Source organism: Manacus candei, unplaced genomic scaffold (genome assembly GCF_025592945.1).
Source record: "Manacus candei isolate 608988 ecotype Guabito, Panama unplaced genomic scaffold, ASM2559294v1 h1tg000067l, whole genome shotgun sequence".
Taxonomy (NCBI): domain Eukaryota; kingdom Metazoa; phylum Chordata; class Aves; order Passeriformes; family Pipridae; genus Manacus; species Manacus candei.
In genome coordinates, this window is record NW_026138115.1 from 10,531,292 (window position 1) to 10,552,230 (window position 20,939).

At 39.5% G+C, this 20,939-nt stretch overlaps 1 protein-coding gene across 12 annotated transcripts in view; it reads right to left on the reverse strand.

Moving 5' to 3' along the window:
* Positions 1–20,939, reverse strand: part of TTLL5 (tubulin tyrosine ligase like 5) — a 137,319-nt gene that overhangs the window by 84,560 nt on the left and 31,820 nt on the right. For 11 of the 12 annotated variants that reach the window (XR_007907607.1, XR_007907608.1, XR_007907609.1 and 8 more), the window contains 10 exons: positions 15,431–15,512; positions 14,523–14,584; positions 13,966–14,057; positions 11,028–11,069; positions 7,997–8,110; positions 7,562–7,653; positions 6,896–6,958; positions 5,925–5,963; positions 4,825–4,970; positions 3,550–3,862 (listed from right to left, as the gene is read on the reverse strand). Coding sequence is in view for 8 of the 12 variants with exons in the window: in XM_051806737.1 (XP_051662697.1) it covers positions 3,550–3,862; positions 4,825–4,970; positions 5,925–5,963; positions 6,896–6,958; positions 7,562–7,653; positions 7,997–8,110; positions 11,028–11,069; positions 13,966–14,057; positions 14,523–14,584; positions 15,431–15,512 (1,045 nt within the window). In the remaining 4 variants the exon portion in view is untranslated. The remainder of the gene's footprint in view (positions 1–3,549; positions 3,863–4,824; positions 4,971–5,924; positions 5,964–6,895; positions 6,959–7,561; positions 7,654–7,996; positions 8,111–11,027; positions 11,070–13,965; positions 14,058–14,522; positions 14,585–15,430; positions 15,513–20,939) is intronic. The other variant, XM_051806738.1, reaches the window with a different exon arrangement.

Genomic DNA, 20,939 nt, shown 5'->3' on the forward strand with positions numbered 1-20,939 from the left:
AAATAAACAAAGGGTTTGGTACTGGTGCCAGAGTTATAACAAAGGCCCTGTAATTCCCATTAGAAATGAAAGAATTAAATCTGTGAAAGTGAGCTCCTCCCCTGCTGGCCTACGGACACAAGCCAAATTTCATTGAGCAAGGCACCACTGAAGAATGAAAGAACATCAGCAAAATGTGCTGTGCAGCTGGCTGAACATGTTGGGAAGCTGTGAGCATGAACTGAGGAAAGAACTGGGAGTGACACATCACTTCTCATTCCCTCACAATGGCAGTCATTTTAGCATATGGATTTGTTGTGAGAGAAACTGCTGAAAGCTTTACCTAATTCTGTTCATTGTCATCATGGTCTAAACCCTATCCTCAAGCATTCTACTCTTGCAGTCTCTGCTCTTCCTCATAGTTTTCCCCATAGTTGCTAGAAGCTTTTCATAAGGATGTAGCAGCTTTAGTGTCACAGACAGATTCATTCCTCTATCATCGGCAATGTCCTAATATTTTCTAATAAATTATCAAGTTTCATCTCAAAATAAACTAGACTTTTGAATCCATTACTTTCCTGGAATATTACTCCAGAACTTACTAGTTTTGTAATTAGGAACCTTCTTTTACTACCCAGCCCAGCTTCATTCATGAGCAGTTTATATTTGCATTTTCTTTCTCCACTTTGAATGTATTTATGCACAGCAATTACACCCCTTCATAGTTTTCATTTTATTAGGGTGAACTATCCACACCTTTCAGTGTCTTCTAACAAAGCACCCACACTGGTGGCACGATGAGATTAACAGCTCACCCCTGCCTGCTCCAGTCACAATTTACCTTCCAGGAATATGAGTGATAGTGCCTGTATACAATACTCCACAGGAAGTCTCAGAAGTATGTCAAGTGATAAAGCCTAAATCACATTTGGTGTTTTTATGTGTGAGCTGTGATCAACCAGCATCTGAGATATTTTTCCTTATAATTAATTTCCAGTTGATGAACATCCAGCCGACAGAATTTCTGCTGCAAATTATTAATTCTTAAAAGCATGCCCTTGCAACTTGGTGCTACTGAATTTCATCCTAGTTATATTATTCCTATCCTCAAGGCCATCCAGTTTTTCTCACATTTATTCCATTACTTTTCTCTCATGGTAATAACTCCCAAATCTTTTCCATCATCAAATTTCATTAGCACATTTCTACATTTTGTGTCATTCTTGTCTTGATTATTAAAATCAGGCTCAGACTGATTCCTGAGGAACCTCACCATATTTTCTCTACTTGTTCTCTGCTTCTTAGGAATATTCACAGATACTTACATGATCCTAATAACTCCATGTACCTGAGTCTCTCAAATAGCACTAAAAACTCCGTGCAGCAATTTAGCCTTTCTGGTTTACAGTGTTCCACAGAAATCATACAACATAGTAGCACTTAGAGCAATCAATGCATCAATTTTGGTAAGAATTGAAGTTAAAATAAAGGACGTCGGAAGTATCCATACATCTGCTTAATCACCAACTTTTGATGCTTCTGGAAGACCATACCAGGCCAAAGAGAGGTTAAGCAAATGATAAGTTCACAAGAGTCTCAAACTAACATCCTCTGTGGATAGCTGTACCTGTACTATCAACTAAAACCTGATGAAAATACCTGGTTACGATTCCTGTCTTCCAGGAACTTCAGACAACTCCAGAATGCACAGTAGGCCTTGTAACACCTCTGAACTCCATATGCTGCTAGTCACCACACATACCTTCTTTTTCCCCATGTGTGGAACATGAGGAGAACACACTGAATCCTAGCTAAGAACCAACACTGTCTACATCAGGCCACACTATATCAGAAAAGGCTCTTCTTCTCAGAGGTTTGTAGGGCTGTCAGATTTGTTTTAGGTGCAACTCAAACAACTCATGATCAGGAGTTCAACTAGAAATTGGCGATACTCTGTTATCAGCATCAGCACAATGATACAGTTCTTTGCCTGCACCTGATACTTCTATGACTAAAAACCAAAGAAGGTCCTTGTATAACAGTGCATCTCCTATCATGTGTAGGATATTGAAACCTGAGGTCTTAAATGCAGAAATACATAAATCCCTTTTCATTTTATTTCCTTGGAAATGGCACAGTTGGGGGAACAAGTTTCATTTGACCATCACCTCTTTATCAGTAACACCCCATGTGTGGAAGATGGAGAAATTTCCTCATCAGGCTGACTAAAGGAGAAGGAAGTCCTACCACTTACAAAAACTGACCAAAACAGGCCTGGTTTCTCTTGAATGAAAACTTCATTACTTCAGCTCCTCTGTTGAACCCACAAGCAGAGCTTTCATCAATGACAGATCAGATGGGGCCAAGCCCAGCGCAATCTTGGAACATGAGGTCAACCACAAGCCTTACACATTTCTGTGGGGAATCCCAGCAGTGTTGGGTGCTGAGCAAGATTCTGCCAGGAACATCAGACAGAACTTACATTCTTGGTAGGAATCAGTTCTATATATATGTAGATATAGACACAGCATTGCTATGTTCATCCTCAAAACAGGTTTCAGAGTTTTCCCTGTCAGAAGAACAAATGCCCTTGCCACAGTAAGACATCAGAATAACCCCCAAATCCACTGAATAATCCATAATTTCTCTCAGAAACTAAACTGAGAAAGCAACAACAAGATGCATTTATTTTCTCTACTTTTGGATATTTTTCACAGAAAACATAATACTGCTTCTTGTCTTACATCCTCTTACACAGATATACATGATCAGGTCTTGTTAGCCTTTCTGTCCATCTGCAATTAGACAGTTCTTCTATCCACATTCAAGTGGCAGATCAAACTTCAAAACATCTAGCAGGGCCCTGGTTGGTGTTACTCCACAAAATCTCCTCCAGTACCTCTCTTTTTTCCAAGCAACAGAGCCAGGCATCAGAATATACTCTGTTCCACGTCATATTCAACAACATGCAACGAGATGTTTCAGTCATTAGTCACTCTCAAATGACCTCCTAATCTTGCTCTCAAGCAGGCAATGACCTGGAGCAGAAATTATTATCAGAGGTAAAAATTCTATCAAAAACAAAAATGAGAAAACTAATTTTATGGAGAGAAAGTACTGAGATCAGTACTGACATATTCTTACCCAAGTGTTCTTGGAAAATTTAACATATATCTATATCCACTTCATGGTAAATGCAAAGAATGAGAAGACAAAGTTTAGAATTCAGTAGCAGGCATCCTGCATTAAGACAGAGGCATTTCAGAAGTCTGAATTGACAAAAAAACCCAGGTTACATCACCAGATTAAAGAATAGCAATGGAAACTATGAGTTATGCTTTCTACTGATCCAGCAGGTCAGGCATTTAGGTAAACTGTCAGACTTGGCAACAATCTCCCTTCTGTGCCAAGGAGTTGTTAAGGCAGCCCACAGCAAGACAAAAATCCAGGCCCCTTTTCTAACGCCTTATCTCTTCACAGTTAAAATGTGGCACTAAAGGTACATACTCTGTATTTTAAACAGTATCAGCTGCAAGTCAAAGCTAAAGGCAAAATGCAGCTATCTCTCACCTCAGGTTTCCATGCTTTTGAAGAATCTGAAGCAAGTTAAACCGAGATTGTGAGTCTAGTTTTTGCAGAAACAGTTCTTCTCCATCTCCAGTTTTCTTGTCAAGTTTTTTTGGCAACCTCTCTTTACAAGCAGTTTTCACCGAGTCAGAGAGCTTTGGCTTGTTTTTCACCTGGGTGTCCAAAACAGAGCAAACAGTTCTATCTAGCTCTTCATCTTCATCTGCATCCACCTCCTCTTCCTCCTCACCTTCTGTGTCTGACTTGAGGGACAGCTTTGTTGATTCTGATGTGCCTGTAGTAGAGGAGAAATCACCTATGCTAGTTAAAAAAAAAAAAAAAAAAAAAAAAAAAAAGTGGAAAGGACTTTCCTTTGGTTTACCCCTACACTCTTTTCTGCTACGACAGAACACCATCATTATAGAACATAATCTTAAGTATCACTGCCCTATATTATCCTTTCTGTCTTTCTGCTTGTGCACTGAACAGTTGAGAAGCCCGTTTTCCCAATATCAGAGAAGACAGACCAAGATTCTTGTTTTAACTTTACAAATGGAAAAAAAACCAAAACCACAAAATCAAAGAGACAAAGGCATTTTCCTATATTTTATCCTGGTTCTTACATGTTTACTGGCATGTACTGACCCATACTTAACATATATATACACACTCATTTTTTGTATTCTCTGTATCAAATAAACCAAAGCTACAAATCTAAATTTCCACGTGTCAGTAAAGATCATATACCTCAACATAGCAGTAAAAATAATTTTCTAATGTACAATCTCTCCCATTGTAGCCAGTATCACACAGCTACTAGAAAGAGTTCAGATACTGGCTTCAGAAACATTCACCTGTGAGGATCATTCACCTCTGTACCCTTTAAAGTTTTTTTAACATCTGCTTGGATAAGAAGGATTTCTCTTTCCAACAGCTTAGAGTCACTGTTATGTAGGAGAACCAATCTGCAAGGTCTCATCTTTCTCTGAAAAGCTGGAGAACTACAGAGGCACATATACAGTTGAATTTTTTACCCAAAATGTAACCACAAGTTCAGCTCCAAGCAAGTACTGATTCCCTTTAATCATATACACATGATGTGGAAAGGTAGGAATGAAATTTTAGGCAGTATAAAACAAGAAGCTCAGAAGAGGAATGAAGTGAAAACTATTAACACTTGAAACCAGAACAACTCCATTCACACACATTTCAAATGAGTAAGTCTCTTACTTGCTTTCCTTTGACTAGCTGCTCATCTAAAACTCTAGCCATGCATACCTGATGATCTCATCTGTGCTGCTCTAGCCTTGCCATGACATCGCCGACGCTTCCGTAACTCCAACGAAACAAGCTTTCTCTCATAAAACAGAGCGTGAGAGCCCACAGTTTCCATCCTCATATCCAGCCTTCCATTAAGACCTGCTCTGGGAAGCATAGTACAGAGACATCCCTCAATCTCTCTTTGTACTTCTCTTCCTGATGATACAAGAGACCTAGTAGATCAAATTTCTTCAAGAAACTTTCTTTCCTGATACAGGGAAGAAATATTTATCATCAGTCTAAACTCTGCTCTATTTAAGCCTAAAAATGTTTGCAGAGTCTTGCAAGTACTTTACAGAACATCATCTCTCAAAGCCCCAGGATGCACTTATCTAGTGTCATGCTTTCATGATTGAATAGTATCTGTCCGTCAGCAGCTGGAAATCAGCAGCAACTACAAGGCACAATTAATAGGGAAAACTGAATTGCAAGAGTACAAAATAATGGAGGGGGATGGAAAGAGAGCACATGGACCTCAGTCCAATCATCTGAACCATTTATGTAGATAGCTTGTTCTTCACTGTTTGGTCAGAAATAAGAATTTTAATATAATCTAAGCGGAAAATGTCAAACTTTCTACAAGTTCTGCCTAAACCAAGGGACAAGGAGCTCTGCCAGATTTCTTAAGGAAAACACACAAGAGTAACAACTTTCTGCCAGCGCACAAAGTTCCAGAAAAGTGCTCTCTATGATTTAAGTGTAAACATCAACAGAAAATTCTTGTTACTTCATTTATCTTTTAGATCTAACAAAGTATGGGTATACGAAGCCCAAAACCCTCATGCACTACAGGATCTTTTGAGAGAACTCAATGATGAGGCTTATAAATATGGCAGGAATACCAAAGTGGGAAGAAGAGCAATTTTAAGGTCCAATCCAACATGAGCTCACCACATATGGGTGTATTCTTTTCTCACTGTATTTATGTTTCTAAAATTATTTTCATGGATTTCAGGTAGAAAAGTTGTTGACACACAGGTTGAAGGATGAAGTTATGCAAATCTAAATTTAGAACAAGTCCTACAAAGTACAAGTTATTTAATTAAGTCACCATTTACCGGGATCTTCCAGTGATGAAGTCTCTTTTCATCTTGCCCCTATAAAGGGAAAAAGATCAAAAATTACCTTCCATTCTGTATCAGCCTGGATTAAAAAGCCTACATAGTCTTTCATATGTACAAAGAAAGGACCAAATTTACAGAATCACCTGTGAGTTCTCTGTTAAAGGAGAAAAAAAAAAAAAGAGCTCCAAAAGAGGATATCTGAGCAGCTGTACTAGAACTGATGCTTACATTTTTCAGGCTTAAGTTGGAGAAGGTGTCATTTGGAACTATTCTTTAGACACATCCCTGAATGTACACAGAGAAAAAAAAATTGTACACTGCTCATGCAGGAAGAGCTTCTGTAAATATTGTGTCCTTTTTCAGCCTCCTTATCCTTACCTGGTAATTACTTTATAGTGGATCTCAAATTTGGGTAAGAAGAACTATTGAGAAGGAAGGGCATTAAACAGAGTGAAAGATACTGAGTACAACTCTCAATGGAAGTTCAGCTAGTGGCATGAACTGTCTTTTCCACCCAAGCACAGTCCAGAGAAAGAGGTATCAAATCATGCTTGCATAGATCAAGACACAGGGATACTAAACCATTGGAGGAGTCAATTTCAGTGCTTAATTACATGAGGACAAGCTCTAATGTAATTTGAAATTTGACACAAAAGGTAAGCAAAGACCTATAATCCCTTCATAGTGAAACCTATGCGCTTAAAATTTTCTCATGTCTATAGTAATCTTTGTACTCCAATGATTCCCATGACTTGTGCATTGTCCTTTGTGCCCCTGGATTCAGAAATACAACACGTAAATATGAGAAACCTCCACAGTCACCTCACACGCACAGAAAAGATGAGCAACTATCACCACCCCTGTAAATCACAGACTGATGTTTATAACACTGGATAAGTGATGAATCAATCCTTTTCATGATGTTCATGCCCTTTACCTCGCTCCCAAACAGAAAAACTTTCTACCTGTCCTTAAACAAACGTGTAGCCAGCATGTAGTTCATTGATGTCTTGTGCTCTAAAAAGGATCTAGAAAAACAAAATTCAGGATTATCAAGACAGAGCTCAACACAGTGAAAGGCAGCATAACACAGAAATAAGTGACCTATAAAAAACATCTCAGAACTGGATTCAGACAACATGCTGTACCATAACAGAAAAGAGGAAAAGAGCAGAGCTATCGTTTTTCAGCTAAAGTTCCTGGTGATGCAAGAGACAGAAAACATTACAGATTGCAAAAATAAAATCAGAAAAGTCTAACATAGTATCACTTTCAGAGTGAGTGAGTCCTATATGGCATTTAGGGCCTAATGACAAAAGTACATAGTATGCAGCTCTAGGACGTAAAAGTAGATAGCCACAATGGATTATCTGAAGGGAAGACAGTTTTATTCTAACAGAAAAGCAACACCAGAAGCAATTTTTGACAGCTTTCCATGAGATGCAGTTAGGCAAAGCAGCAGCTGATAAAAACAAGGGATCAGAAATAAGCTTCCTCAACACTAAAATAAGCTCTACCAAAACTTTCAATATGTCTTTTTGATTACCAGGATGGCTGATCTACATATACCCAACACAGAATATCCCTCAACACAGAGCATTAGTGCTATCTTACTGGATTGTTATTTTTACCCATAAAGGTCCCATGTTAATGGGGTAGGGAATATCCGGATGAAGCCTCCTCTCCGTTCATTTTCCTCTTTCACTCGCCTAAGAACTTTTATCTGGAAAAAAAAAAAGAAAGAAAATAGCCAGCAAAACAGATAAAATCAAAAATGAACCTTACAAAAATCTCTGAGTTTCAGCCAAGGGGTTGGGCACATATGACATCCTTAAGCAATTTTGTCTTGTGTTTAAATTCCAAAGGAGCCTATCACTGCTTCAAGCATACCTGGCATAATTGAGGGCAAGGACAGTACCAGCAGTAAAAGCAAGCAATTCTGTTTTTAAAATTATACATCTTCTCTCGTGTTTTTCATATACGCGCACTTGCTCTTTGTTGAGCAAATAACCCCACATACTGAATGAAAGCCAAGGTAAATAAAAGCAATATAATAGTCTACTTACCTCCTCCATAGACAGGCCTACCACAGAGCTGCTATGCTTTCCTGTTGCTTTTTCCCTGCCTAAGGGCATCGAGCTTTTAACTTCAGCATCACTGGCAGACAGAGGACGGGTACGCTGTAGAGACAGTGTGAATCCAGATTTTTCTCTTTTCCTCTCTCTATTTTCTTATTAAAAACCATTACATTCAAATTCCAGGACTCCATTCCCAACAGGATCTACACTCCAGAGCATCACAGCCAGAATTCACAATTCCACACTCCAGCTGTTGAAGAGTCCACACCCCAGACAGCACTAAGTGTGAGCATTCACATTATTGGATTTTAGCACAGCAATTCATGCATTGGTGCCAATATTTACACCCCTGGCCCCTTCCAGGAAAACATGAGACATACCCAAAAGCAGCAAAGTCAGGATGTCATACAGAAAAATTCTCACCCATGGGGCACTAGAGCCAGCATCCACAGGCTCCAAATACACTTAGATTCACACATCAATGGTACCAGAAGCCTGATTCTCTGTTCTAATTGTGTAGCTACAGTAGAACAACAGAACTGTAATTCACTGATGAGATAAATGTTGCAGGGAAAAGTTCACCACCTGTTATTCTTTTGTTACTGTACTGCTAGGATGTCAGCTTACTACTTCTTGCACTTAAGAGACAGATCCTGATATGTACATAGACACATCATGCAAATTTGCATAATTATGCAAATTTTTTTAAATTAGAAAATCAATACTTTGCAGACAGTCTCACTAAGCTTATTCTTAACCTGACGTGCAGTTGTGACCAATTCTAACAAAAGGACAGGAATTCAAAATGTCTTCAAATTATCAGGATTATAAAATCTTCAAATCTGAGCAAGACTGAAATCTTTGAACTTGTTCTCAAGTACTAGCCTTAGGCTCAGTTCATTAAAAATAGCATTTCAAGACTCTAGCTGAGAAGGTCTCAGGCATTTATACCAAATTAAAATTTTCTTTTAGCTCTGTACTGAGCAAAGAATGCACAGAGGGCATTTTTAATCTAGAAAGAAAAAAAAAAAGACAGAAACCTTAAGCTGGATAACTCCAGGGGAATATTCCATACTACTCAGGTACAAATAAAATCCATAGCAAGATCAGGTTGCATCTTTATTTGTAAGGACTATTGGAATTGAATTTCATCCTCTCTGTTTCATTAGATATTGCAAGTAGCTATGCAATCTGTAGATGAAGCAACAGCAAAAGCAACAGGCATTGCACTAGAATAGGTTACACTGCAGTGACTGGTACAGAAAGATCCAAAGATAAAACAGACATAGACGGTGCCAGCTGAAACATTGTTAAGTCTAATTAAAACTGATTTAAAAAAATAAGAGAAAATTACACAATCTGGAAGACAAGGTAAGAGACACAAGCATTTGCAGAAGAAATAAAAATACCAGTAATCAAACAGGTTTGCCTGATGCTGTAGATGATACTAAGTTGAAAGGTTTTAGTCTTTCTTCCTAAGCTTTCCTCCATTTCAAATCCACAGCTCAACAACTTCGCTTCCTCTAGAATCTCCTGATAGGTAACCTTCTCTTAAAAACCATTTCCTGGCACTAACATAACAATCATCATCATGTGAGAACTGCTGCTCAAAGAGAATATTACAGAAATTTTTCATCCTATTAGATGAGCTACTTTACTAAAGGAACACTTGAATACAACAGAGATGATTTCACTGATTACAAACAGAAAATATATGCCTATGTACTGGCAGCTCTGGTTCCTATCTGAGAACACTGCTATCAAAAGGCTAGAGAAAAACTCTAACTTTACTGGGCTTCCTGCACAAATATTTTTTTTCAGTGTTTCACTACAGAATACCCTCTGGCTGTAGCACAGAAATGTCTCCAGCTTCACAAAGAACTTGTTTCCTCTTTGACCCAGCTTATCTTTAGAAGTACAGATAAATCCAACCGCTCTGGTATATCTCCAAATTCTGCAAGTATCCCTAGTTCCCATATCATGATTCTAATTTTACTAAGCACTGACAGCACTTGGCACAAAGATCTTTCCTATTCTCTACAAAACCTCATTATTCAATAAGACTCTTTCCACTAAGCCTCAGCTAAACTTACACAGAATGACATAAATAGCAGTGCATAGAACGAATTAGGTTCTCAAGATGATTCCATCTGTCCTACCTTCCCTTCCTGCTGGGAAACCTTATAAAAAAACAAATTAAAATAATTCCTATTACATTCATGCAGGAAGCCCAGCAGCAAAATAATACCTACCATGTCCCCACACAGCCAGGTGCTTAGAATTGTAAACTATCATTGATTTGTCCATATGGCTTGCATGAAGGGTGCCAAATATGACATTTAGAAAGGTAGATCAGTCTGACTTATGCTAACAACAGTCCATATTTTTCCATTAACTTTAAGAAATCCTTCTTATCCTTATTTTAAGCCAGTTCACTCTCAAATTTTTACAGTGTCCTTCAGATGACTGTCTCACAGAAAATTATTACTTCTTTCATAGGGCCACCTGAATTTTGTCTGTGCAGATTCACCTGTGCTTTCTTTATTCCATCCCCTACAGTACAAAGACAAAAATTCCTACTCCTCCCTTTTGGTGTGACACTCCTATTTGCTGCTGGTTTTACCAGTTTCTCATTGGTTTTTGCACTTTCCTTTTCAATGGCCTACCTACTGTGCTGCCAGTGTTTTCATCATTTGATGATCAGAGTGACAGCTTTATCTTTAAACATCTCTAACAATTTCTTTAAAATGCAGTTCAGAAATACTTGTAGTCTCTCAGCATAACTCACCTACTTTTTTTTTTTAAGCCGTTATTAGTGTTTTAAATATTTTTCCAACATTTGCTTTTGCCACATGGAAACGTATGTCAGTCCATCTTCTCTTGTTGACTTTCCTCCACCCCGCACCAGGCTATTCTAGTTGTAAAATATAGTTAGGGCCTAACTGCGCCAAAGCATTGTACAAGGTAATGTTTGAAATTGTGTCCCTCATATTGGTGCTGGGAGCTGAAGGGTACTCACCAATCTGGTGTTTGCTGTTTGTGACTGTGCAGATGCAGGACGCTGCAAGAGACACACAAAAAGAATAAAAACCTCGTGTTCTCGAAGACACTCTCATCCTTGCCTGAGTAGCAGAGGAGTGGCCAGTACCCTAAGCAAAACACTATATAAGCAAAGGGTGGTGAGGTACTGGAACAGGTTGCCCAGAGAACTTGTGGATGACCCATCCCTTGAAGTGTTCACGGCCAGGTTGGATGGGTCTTGGAGCAACCTAGTCTAGTAGGTGTCCCTGTCCACAGCATAAGGGTTGGAACTTGATGATCTTTAAGGTCCCTTCCAACCCAAACCATTCTTCGATTCTATGATAACTGAAGTCCAGAGATATAGCTAACCACTTCTACCATCTCAGTTCAGATCTTCCTCATATCCTGCACAAACATATCCTATCCCCATTTCAAACACAGCATTAATCCTAACCTCAGATGTGCTCAGCTGTGCAGAATGCATCTGGACATGCAATTTTCAAAAGCATACAGAAAAGAGCTCTGAACTACGCTACGATGACCAAAACTGATATTTTTGTAAGACGAGAGTCACTTAGATAAAAATATTTAATAGCTATCTATTAAGCAGAAACAGATGCTGTCTAGTAGAATTGTTCATAAAACAAAGAGGATTAAAAAAAAGTAATAATCCTGAAATTCCACAAGAAATTTCATTTAAATAGCTCAACAATATTCCAGTTCTTGTGGAGAAACAAAATACTATTTAACATTCTGAAACAGGTGCAGAAACATCATCAGAATATCAGAAAATACCCTGTACTACTGATCTGGCATCAGGTCCACAAGCAAGACCAGTTTAATGACAGAGGCAGGTTCAAAAGGAAACGATTATCATAAGAGCTTAGATTTTTCTTGTCTTCAGTGGTATTCAGGCTGTCTCCTCTTCTCCAATGCCCAAGAGGTGCAACTGGTGTAAGAAAGGCTTCTCAAGAGACCTAACTGTACTACTGACAAGTTCTTCTCTACAGCTGGTCTATACAAAACAGGTCAAGGCCCCTTTATTGCTTACAATTAACTGAAAGAGCTCCAACCCAAATCAACAAGATTACAAAGGAAGAAGCTAAATTGTTCATTTCCCTAGAGGGAGAAATGCTCAGAGAGTCAAACCAAAGGAATTGCACAAGAAACTTGCAGTTCAGTCTGGTGAAACCCAGAAAACAGAATAACTATCTCGGGATAGTTATTCAAGAGAGTCTCTCAAGAGCACTGGTATCAACATTTCTTTCCCAAGCAGCAATTTTACAATGATTAAAGATGGTCTGTGTGAACAATCAAAACTCAAGACTTCATGAAGGAGGAAAGAAAAACAAAAGAGGTTCAGTGTACCCTTTGCAACTGAGAATAGGAGAAGGTATCAAAGATCCAACAATCTGAGATGAAGAAGACAAAACATTTCTGAACAATGGGAAGATCTAAACATCTCTTTAGCCATGGAATTTCCATTTAGGTACATAAGAAAAACATGCTATAAAACTTTATCACTGGATTATAAGCCTGTTCCTATTAAACATAGGTAATGCGGACACCTGTCCCAAAAGATAAATTAATCCCACTTCATAACCGTTGTTCTCTCATATGAATCTTTGCACATTTCAACTGGCCAGGTTTTACATCTTTTTGTGTTTTTTTTTTTAAAGTAAAATAAAGTTTAAATCCTCCTTAAAATTCAATGCTTCCCAGCAGCATAATTTTCTGAGACTGTCTTGTACAATTCTTTTCAGATAAAAGATGTCAAATCATCAGGATCTGATCACATTACTCTTAGAGAGAAGGGTACTTTTTCTGGAATGGTTCCTAATTTATCTGATGTATGTTTAGTCTGCTACAAAGAGCACCTTTATGGTCAGAGGGATCTGTATTTAAAACACTATCTATTAAATTGGCCTTAGAAGTTTTGGACTCAGACACACATCCTATAGATACTCAAATCCCATCTTACCAGCTATTCATCTCTCTCCCAGTGGCTAAAGACTGAGTTTTACAAGAAAAAAATATTGCAACTTCTGTGAGTTTTCCCTATACCAAAATGGACAGTGTATTGGTACACTGTCACTGAACAAAAATGACCTATCATTTCCTAACTGAACTTGAGCTACTCAGCCATGTTCATGTCCCTCACAGCAGCTGTTAGGGTGCACCATTTGCCTATTTGCCTGAGGAGAAATGTGTTTAAAGTCCAAGTGACGTACCAGATCTCCCTGCCTTTTGTGAATGCTCCATTTCCACAGATATTTATGGAGTCCATTTCATAGCCAAAAACAGATAGAAAACAACTGCCATTCAACATTACAGTGTTAAGAAAGCACTATCTCAGCAGAAAAGGCAATGGGCAGTCACAGCAAGCCACATGAGGCCTCAGTCCAATGATCCATGGGAGAGGAAGTAAGAGACTCCAAGACAGAATCGGAAAAAAGTCTTAAATTTCAAATGCAAGAAGCTTTTTCTGCCTAGAAGGAGGTCTTGGAGACATTCATAAAGCTCTAGGGTTCTGGAAGCTTGTTACCCACAACAAAATGAAAGTGGCTGAATAACTCGGGTGCATAACTCAGGTGTATCCCCTGAGTCTCTTAGAATCATAGAATGGTTTCGATTGGAAGGCACCTTAAAGATCATCTAGTTCCAACACCCCTGCCATGGGCAGGGAACCTTCCACTAGACCAGGGTGCTCAGAGTCCCATCCAGCCTTGTCTTGAACACCTCCAGGGATGATGATTCCACAAACTCTCTGGACATGTTCCAGTGCCTCACCACTCACACAGTTAAAAATTTCTTCTTCTGTAGTTATGCTAGAAATCCAGATCATCTCGCTCACTGCCTCTCTCACCAGTGAGTCAACTTCAGTGAGAATGACTTTTTGCTATCCTTCTCAGCTCTGGCTTGTTAAAATCACTTACCTGCATCTTCTGGTATGGATTTCTCCTGACAGATTCGGCTGAATGATAAATGGCCCGGCTTGACCGCTGGCCTGGATCCTGGCACACAAAGCCTAGGGGCATCAGGAGCCACATGAGAACTTTAAGACAGGCAAACCCTGACATATAAACCTAGCATTCCTGTTCACAGTCTCAGTCTGTACACAACCTTCTTGTCCCTGCCCAAGAACCAATAAGGACGCTTTCCATTTTCATACCTTGCTTTGTTTAATCCCAAACTGTACCTTCCATTACATTTTTTTAATAAAAACTGTAGCTTGCTTCAAAACCAAGTACTTAAAAAGAGTAGTGTCTTCAAATATGAAACTGGGGACTCTTAATACCATCTAAGCATAACAATCAGACAGATTATCCTGAAGCTGAAGTGTACACACACGACTTCCTAGTGCTAAATACAACTGCTTTCCTTAACTGGAGTTTGCCCCCATTATACTCATCTAATAACATGCAGCTCCTAAACCTAGCTTTTATTGGTCTTAAATAAGGGAAGGATCGAAGGAGCTTTTTGCTACACTTACCTACAAGAGTGAACATATCTGAGAGCATGCTAGCTTTGATCTTCAGGTCCAAAGGAGCATCACTGTCCCCACATGCAATAGAGGACAAGAGAAATTATTTGTCTGGCATTAAATGAGAAGAATGCATCAGCATCCAGTGTATCTCCCAATACAGTTTCTTTGTACTGATTCTTAACAGAGGTGAAAACAACATTGGAAGAAAACTAGGCAATTTTCACATGTATAGGTAAAGATCAAACAGCAACAGATTAATCTGTTTATCCTTTTTCCACAGCTTTTAGTGTCCTAATGCAGACATGTACAGCTTTGTTTTAGCTCTGCTTAGCTAAAGACATTTTCTATGTTACATTTCATGAAGTAGATAAAAGTTACTGTCATAGAATTCTTAAAAAACACAATTAACTACACCTCTTTCACAAAAAAATCATAATTGAGAAACCTACAAAAATAAATCCCCAATTTTCATTAGAGCATGGAGGTCGGCATAAGAGTCAAGACAACACTCACTCTTTAGATTTTAGCTAAAGAGAGTACTAGGCCAAACATTTGAGCCCAACCATTCATCTACATACTCATCATAATGACTGAATCTGCTTGGACTCCATAATCTTAAACCTTGAAATCCCACACAACAGTCTGCAAAGTTTCAAAATTCATCTACGATGGGAGATTATGATGATGGACTGTGAAAAGGAAATAATTAAAAAGAAAATGGAATCCCAACTGGGCTCTTTCAAAACCTATTGTTGCAACAAGTTTGTTTATGCAAAGGAAAAAGCAAAGGATTATCCTCTCTGCTAATCAGCAGTGGAACAAATAACCTGTAGGTATCATGAAATCATGCCCTCCTAGTTTCAAGGACAATCCTCTCCAGCAACAGTCCTCATATGAAACTGGAAATCACTTACCAGGCCAATGATGGGGACAGGTTCACTTCCAACAGCCAGGGTTTGAGTGTGTCATCAATAAGGACATCAAAACCATACAGCTCTGAAAACACAGCAGACACTCTTAAGTTCATCTTACTACATCTTTAAGCATTCAGGTAAGGTCCAACACTAGTCTCTATCAAGTCATTCCTATCTAAGTCATTTATGTTAAATCCAGTGAACTCTCTAGAGCTGAACAAATAACATTCCACAAGGGGGAATCTTCACTTCCTCAGAATCAAGATTAAATATATTTTGTCTGTGGGGGAGAGAAGGGAACAAAAAAGGAGTCTTAGGGAAGTATTATATAGGAAAATAAACTATTTGCTGCCCACAAACTGTAGTTAATGCAAAACTCTACTACTTGTTTTCACATAGAATTGACACACACAGCAGGTTCAATCTACTGGATCCTGGAAACAACAGAACTTCATTCTCCTCTTCACTTTTTAATCCCTATATTCATTGTTCCAGTCAGCTAGAGAAAATTTGCTTCTTTCAAGCATCAGCTTCTTTTCAATTATTCCTGTATATTTTCTGCAATATCCTCATGGGATTACAGACTTTTAGGCAGGTCCATCTACATGGACAACCTCCCACGGACAACCCGTTAGCTTATTGACAGCTTGCCACTTTGCAGCAAACCATGGTAGAAATATTTTTTCTTTAGTTTCTAAAAGATTCTACAACATATTATATCTGCTAGATGTGTTCTGCTCTACACGGGTCAGACTGAAGCCAGCTTCCCATTCCAAGACTGATTTTACTATTTCACTCTATACACACTTTCTCTCTAGTTTGGAAAGAGTCACAAGAAGGATGCTATGTAAAAATGACTATAAATCAGAAGTTGCCATTTATGCAATTCCCCCTTCCGGCATTAAGAAACACAGTTAATTATCACCAGGGCAATTCAGACAATTTTTTTTTTTCAAAACACCACAGAAAAGGGTACTGGCAGAATAGGAGGATTTCCATCACCAGTTGCCTAGTGATTGGAGTAAAAGCAGGAAGTTTCTTTGCCATACTGCTTTCCTTGAATTCTGGCCTTGGCCTTTAGTTGCCTGCCTGACATTGATTCTGGCTCTGGGGAGTTGGACTGCTTGACAAGATCTTCATATGCAGACAGCTGTGCAAAAGCTCATGTATCTTATAACGGGAAGTTAATGAGCTGTGGGGGGGACTTGGAAGGGGGAGAAATGGCAGCAGAGTGAGCATTGCGTGCTCACTTTTCTAGACTCTGTAGCCAGACACTGAGTGGGAAGCAAAACAGCAGAGAGTTAAAGAGCTGGTTCACTCCAAAGAAATGAGGCTGAATCTACATTTGGCTCTCTCGCTCCGCAGACAGGAAAGGCTGCAGTAGAGGGGAAAGGAGGAGGTGGGGACTGTAAGTGTAAACATTAGCAAAGCACTTTGACCAGGGGAGGCTTCTGATGACTTTAATACATTATTTCAAAGTATAATCTCAGATTTGATGAAGACCCATGACTCTTAATGGCATAGAAAACTCCAGTGGAGAGGCAGCTCATGGCCAAGGCAGAGAAGCCAATGAGTGGGCCTCTAGCAGCTGCTGATCCACAACCTCCCAGCCCCAGTCAGGAAGCAGCACATTTTGTTTTGACTAGCTGTTGCTTCTTTTGCTGCTGGCCATTCCCTCCCTTTGCCCCTCAAAGGACCTTTGCTACATTTTGGCTCCTCTGACCTGGTCCTCCTCTCCCACACAATTCTCTTGCAATCACTTGCTCTTTAAACTTCCATCTTTCCCACCCAGTTACTCACTCTGTCCACTTTTACAAATACACATGGGAAACCTCTTGACCTCAGCTAGCCCTAACCACGCTGCTGGAGCTTTACATTCCTTTCCCTTGTGTCTGCCTTGTTTAGTAGGACAGTAAGCTCTTCCGGGTATCCCTGTTGACTCAATTCATCAGACATCTAATGTCATCTGCAATGCCTCACGGTCTCCTAAGAAGACTCCACTGACGCTTCATAATGCCCCAAGTTTTACGTATTCTAGATCAAATCTACAACCCCTAGACAGATGTCTCTGATACCTCATGGCATCAGGAGGTATGCAATATCCATGTTCTGGCAACAGAATCAAGCCTCACAGGTTCCACATAGGACTTAGCACAAAGATGTGCTCAACAGTCAGAAGTTTACCCAGAAATTTGTCCTTGGCCCTCTTCCACATTTAGAAAAGACACTACCTAGATTAAACACAGAAGTAAGTAGTAGTATCCTTTCCACTGTGAAACTCCACTATCATTTGTAAAAATAAATACATAGGTAGAACAAGAAGCATAGCAAGATCGAAAGTATATCCTCTGCAATTACCAACTTAAGCAGGACTGCCACTTCCCTCTGCAGAGAGAGTAAAGAAAACAGAATAACTGAAAAACACACTTCATTCTGTGGCAACAGTACATTCATGACATCCCACCTACCCACCAAGTGCCACTGTTGTTTGTAAGAGAAGAACAAAAGAAACTAAGATACCAAGTTTCCATAGTGCCTTCCCTTGCTCCCCTCCTCTCGCTACTACAATCCACAAAATGTGTTTCACCGCTGCAGTTTGGTAAAGAGACTGGAATTATATCAGGAGGTACCAGTTGTTGCCAAGACACAGCAGGAACAGCCTGCCTCTCCCCTCTAATCCCCACAGAGAAGGCATTGCTGACTGAGCTTCCCATCCTCCCAAAAGAAGGCCTATCTTCAGACTAAAGTCTAACAGCAACAGTTCAGCCAGAGATTTTTTTGCAAATGACATAATTTAAGACTAAGAGGAAGGCTAGAGATACAGTCTCAAGCTTTTTGGTTATGATAAACTTCCATGTATTCCAAGTTTAGTTTATAATCCTGTCCAAGACTACACTGGTACTCCCTTTCACAAAATATCCCCAAAGAATTTGTTATTCTCTGTAAGTCTAGAAAGTAAGTCACAAGTGATAGCATGGTAGCACAAACAAGTTTTTCACGATTTCGCATAGAATGAATAAACTCAATTCCTAGGGGGTCACCGTAATTCTGGTTTTTGTTTGCAGCTTCTTCCCTAGGGAAAAAAGCAGCGTTACTGCAAAGTACATATTTGGCAACTGAATGGAGACAACCTGAAGTTATGAAAGGACACAAACAGAGTGAAAAAAATTTGCGGAGTATGCAACTACTCTGGTTTTATAATAAAAACCTGATCATCTGATTTTATGCAGGAGTATATTTACAGACATTACTAATGCAAGGAATTACACCTTTGCCACTGAAATTCAAGTCTTCCCTTATTCCTTCCTACTTTTCTGTCCTTATATAAAGGTATCCTGCAAACTGTGCTTACAGACAACATGAATAAAGGTGTTAGAAAAAAAAAAGAAGTTGTTAAAAAAGTTAACTGCGCTACAATTTCATCCAAAGCAGCAACCAGTCAGTGTCAGGGAGAAAGACTTCCAAGAGTATAGCGATGGCCATAGTGCTTTGCTGAACATGCTGCCAAACTTAACGCTACAGAGACTACACAGTATTTTGTAAATGAACTTCATCCCTTTACCTAGTGATGGTACAGTACCTGTTTCAACTCAGTTACAGGGACACGAACAAATCTACATGTTGGGGGCTATCACAGTCAGGTCCCAAATCATTCCTGTTACTCTTACAGAAGACCAGCATAATAATTTATGCTTTGATAAGCAAAAGGCCACACTGTCATATCAAGTAATAAAATAGAAGACTCTACTCTGTACACCAAAGGCTTTGGGGAAAGTACTGGTGCTGTAGTCTTGCGCAGGAATTTGCCTTGCTCTCTAACTAATACAGCTTAATTCCCTTTTTTTACAGAGCTTTACTTTAACAGATAAAGGTTTTATCTCTCAGTGTTATTATAATAGGAAAGGACCCAGCAAGAGGGAACAAAATTATTCCACATGTTGGTGTTCTTGTCTGCACCATGAGATGCGGTCTGTGTCTGCCAGAGTTTGTCATACTAGTTTGGCCAAATGTGTGATTGCCTTACTTTTCTGCACTATAGGTAACCAGAGAAAGCCCATCACTCATAAGATGACTTTTCAACTTTCTTTCCTTCTACTGAAGCCTGAAGGACACTTAGTCACATTCCAAATAAAAGTCTTCAGAAGTGGATTAACTTCATAGTACATACATAGAGACAGAATAATTCAAGTTGGAAGGAACCCATAAGGATCACTGAGTCCAACTCCCTGCTCCTCGCAGGATTACCTTAGACTAAACCATATGACTAGGAGCATCATCCAGACACTCCTTGAACTTTGACAGGGTTTGTGCTGTGATCACTTCCCTGAGGAGCCTGTTCCAGCGACTGACCACCCTCTCAGTGAAGAGCCTTTTCCTAACGTCCCATGTGAACTTCCCCTGACACAGCTTCATTTCATTTTCTTATGTCCTATCACTGGTCACCAGAGGGCAGATCAACACCTCCCCCTCCACTGCCCTCCTTAAGAAAGCTGTAGACTGCACTGAGGTCATCCCTCAGACTTTCCCAAGACCAACAAGCCAAATGACCTCAGCCACTCCTTGTCAGTCTTGTCCTCAGGACCTGTAGTGGGTTTGTAACCCTCTCTGGGAGGGAAACGGAACTAGGATAGGTCACCTGATGTATATTTTACCAATAAGCTATTCCATACCATGTTATGTCAGCTCAGATATAAAGAGACGAGAAGGAAACAACTTCCTTCTTCTCTTCTGGGATGGTTGCGTGGGATAGACGGCTGTTTTCAGAGGAGGAAAACACCCCTCCTGGGGAAGTAGTCTTTATTGTTAGTTTTCCCTGTGTGTATAGTGCTTATAGTTCTTCTTTTTCTTCTCTGTGTAAATATAAAACCACCTTTCTCAGCAGCCTCGGTTTTGGAAGTTTTTTTTTCCTTTCCCCCTTCCCTCCTTCTTCTCCCTCGGGGGGGGGGGGTTGGGCAGAGTCTCGGTGGACACAGGGTGTTCAGCCAAAGTAAACGATAACAAGACCTTTCACCATCTTGTTTGTTCTCCTTCTACATAAACCACTACTTTCTTTGGTGAAGAGAAGATTACAGTTGAGCTGAGCTCCATCACCTATACCAAAATCAGACTCAGAATCATCCTTCAACCCTGAAATCAGAAAAGCTAATAAAGCCACCTTCAAGGCTAACATCAAAGAACAGGAGTCTTGGTGCAAATTGGGCTGCCTTTATAATCCTAATCTTACTGGGTAAATAAATTATCACCCATGAAAGAGAAACATTTTCAACTCAGTATGTGATATCATAGTGAGCAAAGAAGTTAATATCCCAGAAACCATTTCTGGACATCTTATGATGTCCTTATGACACAGAGGAATATAAGAGTAGATGTGCAGCTGCTTGGTCCTCCACAAACTTAGGTGCCTAAATTAACAAAATGTAGTAGCGGGTAGATCACAATAAAAGTCAGCTGATTCCATAGAGAGATGGGTACATGAGGTGAAGGAGAAAGAGAGCATATTTCCTGACCT